Below are 5,807 nucleotides of genomic sequence, written 5' to 3'. Positions count from 1 at the left end.
CTGCCCCACAAATGGGCTCTTTCGCACCCTCTAAGTGTCAGCTGGGGCTCATATTGCCCATCGGTACTATAGCCTCTAGTTCTCACCCCGGCCCCCTCCACACCCTGTCACATCACACTTGGCTGTCTGCATTCCTTTATCATACCCACCTGGCCCCTGGAAGCCTTCGGTGTCTAAATCCACTCTATTCACCCTTGCCACGGAGACCATTTCAATTTATATACTGAAAGAGCAAGAAAGGTTGACTGTTTTGAAGAATATATTTTGACTCCTCTCTGCGAAGGTTCTACCCCACACAATTTGGAGGACACACAGGACACCCTTCGGGTGCCTGAATTCTTCTTAGCCCCTAGAACCAGCATCACTCTCCCTTGAACCCAGGCTAATGAGCTGGGCATTCTTTCTTTAGATTCTATAAAGGATGTGTTTAAAGTAGATTAATCCATTTTTCGATTGGCTGCATCTAAATACTAACTTAATCTAAAGGGTGAAGTTAAGGCTTGGATTATATTATTCCGTGTTGATTAAATACAAGTGCTCCCCTAAATCCATAAGAAAGACTACGTGGGTAACTGGTTGAGTATGAGATGGTGGGAATTCGTCGTGTTTGGGAGTTCAGCATCTAAATCTCATTTAAGAGGTGCCGATCTATCCTACGAAAACGCTCTTTTCCAAGCAGGGAGGGCTGCAATAGCATCAAAAAGGTGGAATGTGCCAGAGAACATAAGAGGCAAGGCGCTCCCAAGACCTCCGCCAGTTTTCAGCGCCACCCTGACACCTTCCTCCTGTACCGCGCAGGCGCCTAGACTGACCAACCTTTCCCTCCTCCTTCCACCTCTCCCGGAATCCAGAGGACGCCCTCCTGCAGCGCAGAGTTCCTGCGCAAGCGCCGTCCCGCCTCACCGCCCCCGGACCAATCAGAAGCGGCGGCGCCAGGGCGCGGAGGCCACGACGCCGTGGGTGGGGCCGGGACGTGAGGGCAGCGCGCTGGCGTCACAGGGGCGGCTATATAAGTGAATACAGGCACCGCCCCTCCGCCCCAGTCACTGAGCCGCCGCCGAGGACTCAGCAGCCTCCCCCTTGAGCCCCCTCGCTTCCCGACGCTCCGTCCCCCCCGCCCGCCTTCTCCCGCCGCCGCCTTCCGCAGGCCGTTTCCACCGAGGAAAAGGAATCGTATCGTATGTCCGCTATCCAGAACCTCCACTCTTTCGGTAAGCTGCGGAAAGGTCCCGTGGGGAGAAAGCCCTGGGTGGGGCGGCGAATCGCTCCAGGTCCGGAGACAGGGCCCGGAAACGTGCAAGGTGCTCCGGGCTTTCGTAAACTTAGACTGAGGGAAGGTGTCCGGGCTCGCAGGAAGCGGGGCCTCGACCCGGACCCTGGGATCGGCTCTTAAAGCGCGACCGGAAGGAGCGGGCAGGGAGGCAGCCCTTGGGCGGGCCCGGCGTCTCGGGTGGCGCATTTACTAATGGCTCCCGGGCCGCCTTGGGCCACACCCGCCCCCTCCCGCCACCCCTGCGTCACGTCCGTTACGTCACCGCGGTTGTCACGGAGCCGGGAGTAAGAGGCGGCGCCAGCCCTAAGTGACAAACGCTCGCGCCAATGGGGCGGGAAGCTTGGCCCCGCCTTGGAGGTCGGGTTCCGGCCTGTTGCATCAGCCGGGTGGGGCACGGCCTGCCAGCCCAGGCTCCCCCGGCACGTGATCGGCTTCTGAGGGCGGGCCTGGGGCAGGAGGCCCAGGCTGTCCCCAGCGCCGGGGAAGCTGGCCGTCCCGGACTGACCCGTTCGCGGACAGCCAGCAAGGACAGATGTGATGTGACCTAAGCCCTGGAGATTTCAGTATTAGTTTCCGCGCATGCAAAAAGATCCGTTGGGAGGGTGGCAGTGGCACCTGAGCCCCCGCAGCTCTAAACGAGCCTGATGTTTCTTCCCAGACCCCTTTGCTGATGCAAGTAAGGGTGATGATCTGCTTCCTGCTGGCACTGAGGATTATATCCATATAAGAATTCAACAGAGAAACGGCAGGAAGACCCTTACTACTGTCCAAGGGATCGCTGATGATTACGATAAAAAGAAACTAGTGAAGGCGTTTAAGAAGGTAGGTCTTCAATGAAGTTGTAGGGAAATCACGTTTAACTTGCTCAGGTGGGGGTGTGCTGATTTGTATTGCCTCTCATTAGGGATTGTTAGTGTACTGGGACTGTTGCTTGGCCTAATTTTATTTTGCTTCATTGGTGCTTACAGAAATTTGCCTGCAATGGTACTGTAATTGAGCATCCAGAATATGGAGAAGTAATTCAGCTACAGGGTGACCAGCGCAAGAACATATGCCAGTTCCTGGTAGAGGTGAGTTCAGTCACTTCTTCATAATCCATTTGTGCCTCTATCCTGGCCACTGTCAGATCCTGCCTAGTCTGTTCAGGCTCTTCGGGGACATAGAAGTTTGTTTTGTAAAGCTAAGCAAAACAACAGTTGAGTTTTGGAATCTGTACGCTAGCATTTCTTTCTTTTTTTTAAAGGATTGTCTGTCTTAAGTCACTGTTCACATGGATCTACTTTTTTTTTTACCCCCTAAGATGTTACTTAAGTAACCTCTGGTTAGACCCAACGTGGGGTCTGAACTCAAAACCCCAGGGTGGAGAGTTGTATGCTCCACAACTGAGCCAGCTAGATGCCCTGTACATGGACTTACTCTAAAGATGCCATTGTAAATTGCACACACACACTGAAATAAACAGGATGTCTGGCTGGCTGCTCCTAAGTGCTGAAATCCTCTTACATCATTGCTTCTTAACTGCATACCCTGAGTTAAGAACCATGGGCTCATAGTGGTCAAAGCCTTGGCTCTTGGACTTTTCTTGCCCGGTGTAGACGCAAACAGACAAAGTTGTTGCCATCGGAAATGGGGACTTGAACACCTTTCACATCCCCTATTATAACTTTGTCCTTTTTTCTTTGCAGATTGGACTGGCTAAGGACGACCAGCTGAAGGTTCATGGGTTTTAAGTGCTTTTGGCTCACTGAAGCTTAAGTGAGGATTTCCTTGCAATGAGTAGAATTTCCCTTCTGTCCCTTGTCACAAGTTTAAAAACCTCACAGCTTGTATAATGTAACCATTTGGGGTCTGCTTTTAACTTGGACTAGTGTAACTCCTTCATGCAATAAACTGAAAAGAGCCATGCTGTCTAGTCTTGAAGTCCCTCATTTAAACAGAGGTCAAGCAGTAGGCGCCTGGCAGTGTCCGGCCTGAAACCAAGCAGTAATGTGATGTTTCGGTCCAGTCCAGAGCCCCAAGATCACAGACGGCTATGTCTGGCCAGAAGCTCCTCGGCTCTCCCTCTTCAGAGTTCCCTGCCCCAAGAGAATGTCACCACCTGAACAGCCCACGGTGAAGCTGAGAGGACAGGATGGGGTAAGACAGCAACAGCAGCTGTGCTGCTACAGGGAGTCTTTGGTAGTCAAATCCCTGGTGTCTCCAACCTGACCCGGTGGGCAGAGCTTAGAGCGGCCACCTTCCCTCTAGTGAGGCGTGATAGGACGTCTGACTTGCCACCAAGGTCTTTTTGACCAGACATACCCTAGCTATGATGTCCAAACACCAGAATGTGAGGCCAACCTTCTATCTGAGTTAAACTTTTGACAAGGGAACAAACTTCAAACTGATGTATCAGTCATGTAGCTAGCTGTAGAGCTCGCAACTTACTAGCAACAGCTGCCCAGTGCCATGTGAAGTAACAGACTGGTTTTTGGTTTATTTTTTCCTTCAGTTTTAATGTTATGTAATGTATTTAAACCCTTATTTAAATAAAACTTGTTTTCAGAAACACCTGACTTGCAGATTGTATTTTATGTATAATCAGTCTCGTATGTGTGAAGGAACCACAGAAATGGGCAGTGAAGGATAGTCTACAACCAGAGCTCAATTGGGGCCTCAACCTCTTGGCCTAGAAAATCTTTAGTGAGCTTGTCCCTCCCAAGTTGCCCACAGGTAGCTGTGTTGCAGGCATGGTGGACAGATTCAGAGGTGACGGGGTTGTCCCTGCTCGGTGGCTATGGAGGAACTTGCCCTGTGAGCTGGTGGAGCAGTTTGGTTGGAAACCCTTGAGTCCCCTCAGTGACGGGATCTTGGCTTAAAGGCTGTAACAAAGGGACGGACCTGGTGCAGGACTTGATCTAATCCTCACAGCCCTAAGAGGTACACAGAAGTGCCTTTTCTAGGGAATAGGTTTAGAGTGTGTGACAGTTCAATGACGAGTGTTTGGAGAAGCTGAAGTTAACTGTCCAGAGGCCATCCCTCGACAGGACAATTATGTGGAAGTCTCTTCCTGGCGCCGTTAACTGTACTGAAATTCTCCCAGCATGTGAATCTTGAATTGGTACCAATTTCAGATCATAAAATTCTCTGCAGAGAGTAGTCCTGAAGAATCAACACTTGCTGTTGGCCATCCTCTTGGAGCTGGTCGGCCTCGTGAGTGAGTGTACAGAGGCCAAGCCAGAAGGCAGAGATGCGGCAGCTGCCCTGGGAGATTGTAATCTGGGAGGTAGACGTGTAACACAAGTCCTAGGAAACATCTGTTTAGCAAACAGGAGAACTTCAATTGGCACTGAACATAACGGCCATTGTTACAACATTTGGGTGATGGTTGTAAATATAAGATTAGACCAGTAGGGCTATTCTCAGAAACTTCTAGAAGCAACCTTGGAGACCAAACCCACAGAAGACCACAGTCAGAAAACAGAATAAAACAATAAGGGAATCATGTAGGTTGATGTGTAGGTCCTGTGCTAGCTTATTGAGAAAACTCTTGCCTTTTAAGGACTAAGGTTTTCTGGAATGAAATGATTCTGAGTTAAGTTAGCAGTATCAGTATTAAGTCAACCATGTGTAGAACCAATCAAAACAACTACCTGTGAGCCTGGCAGGACGTTTGTGAACACATTCAGTATCTCAGGCCCGAAATAAAGCATGGTTGTGCCCATTCGATAAGGGAAATTCGCAGGGCTAACCAGTGGTAGAGTTTCATCTAGAACCCAGCATCTGTCTTCTGCCCTTACCACCAGATAACCTCCACATTCACAATTTAAATAGCTCATTTTACAGAGGCTGGTATGTGCAGTGTAGAGCGTGGGGAATCACCGGGCACGCAAAAGCAATCGGGACACCCTGTGTTCAGGAAGCAGATGGTGGGGTAGCAGGGAGGACCCACACACAGCCTTGAACATGAGGCAGAAAGGAGCAAGTGCTGCCCCTGGCTTGGCCAAAGAGCTACAGGTTTGGGGTATAGGGAAATCCCCACCCCATCTACACCCAAGGGGGCCAGGAAGGCTTCATAAAAGATGTGCCATCTGGGGGCGCTTGGGTGGCTCAGTCGTTAAGCATCAGCCTTCGGCTCAGGGCGTGATCCCGGCGTTCTGGGATCAAGCCCCGCATCGGGCTCCTCTGCTGGGAGCCTGCTTCCTCTCCCACTCCCCCTGCTTGTGTTCCCTCTCTCACTGGCTGTCTTTCTCTCTCTGTATAAAATAAAATCTTAAAAAAAAAAAAAAGTGCCATCTGAAGTCGGGCATTCCGGTCAGAGGAGTCAAGACCCAGAGGTGGGAGCACCCAGGGTCTACGAGGGCTGCAAGGTAGGACAGTTTGGCTGGAACAAAGGCCTTATATAGGGCAGAAATAATATAGTGTTGTCTCGGTATGTGCCAGGCCTGTGCTAAGCGCCTATAGCAGACACTGGCCTCTTTATTCAACAGTAGGGACTCAGCCCCATGGGAAGGCCGATTCCGAGAAGGGATGCAACAGAGCCAGCAAGTAGGCG

General features: G+C 50.9%; 1 protein-coding gene across 1 annotated transcript; it reads left to right on the top strand.

Annotated features, from left to right (window-relative positions):
* The first annotated feature begins 1,018 nt into the window (after window positions 1-1,018).
* On the top strand, window positions 1,019-3,176 carry EIF1 (eukaryotic translation initiation factor 1). The gene is made up of 4 exons (XM_008701269.2): window positions 1,019-1,211; window positions 1,932-2,095; window positions 2,242-2,343; window positions 2,959-3,176. The coding sequence occupies exons 1-4, from the start codon at window positions 1,181-1,183 to the stop codon at window positions 3,001-3,003; spliced, it is 342 nt and encodes a 113-aa protein (XP_008699491.1). The 5' UTR covers window positions 1,019-1,180; the 3' UTR covers window positions 3,004-3,176.
* Window positions 3,177-5,807: the final 2,631 nt, after the last annotated feature.

Source organism: Ursus maritimus, unplaced genomic scaffold, assembly GCF_017311325.1.
Source record: "Ursus maritimus isolate PB19 unplaced genomic scaffold, ASM1731132v1 scaffold_24, whole genome shotgun sequence".
Classification (NCBI taxonomy): domain Eukaryota; kingdom Metazoa; phylum Chordata; class Mammalia; order Carnivora; family Ursidae; genus Ursus; species Ursus maritimus.
Note: the sequence above shows the minus strand (reverse complement) of the source record. Positions and strands in the feature narration are given on the sequence as shown.

What these genes read in the sequence shown, in the direction of transcription:
- EIF1 (XM_008701269.2), top strand. Translation starts at nt 1,181, where the DNA reads ATGTCCGCTATCCAGAACCTCCACTCTTTCG. An exon ending in TAGTGAAGGCGTTTAAGAAG is followed by an intron (nt 2,096 to 2,241) that starts GTAGGTCTTCAA and finishes TGGTGCTTACAG; the next exon opens with AAATTTGCCTGCAATGGTAC. An exon ending in TATGCCAGTTCCTGGTAGAG is followed by an intron (nt 2,344 to 2,958) that starts GTGAGTTCAGTC and finishes TTTTCTTTGCAG; the next exon opens with ATTGGACTGGCTAAGGACGA.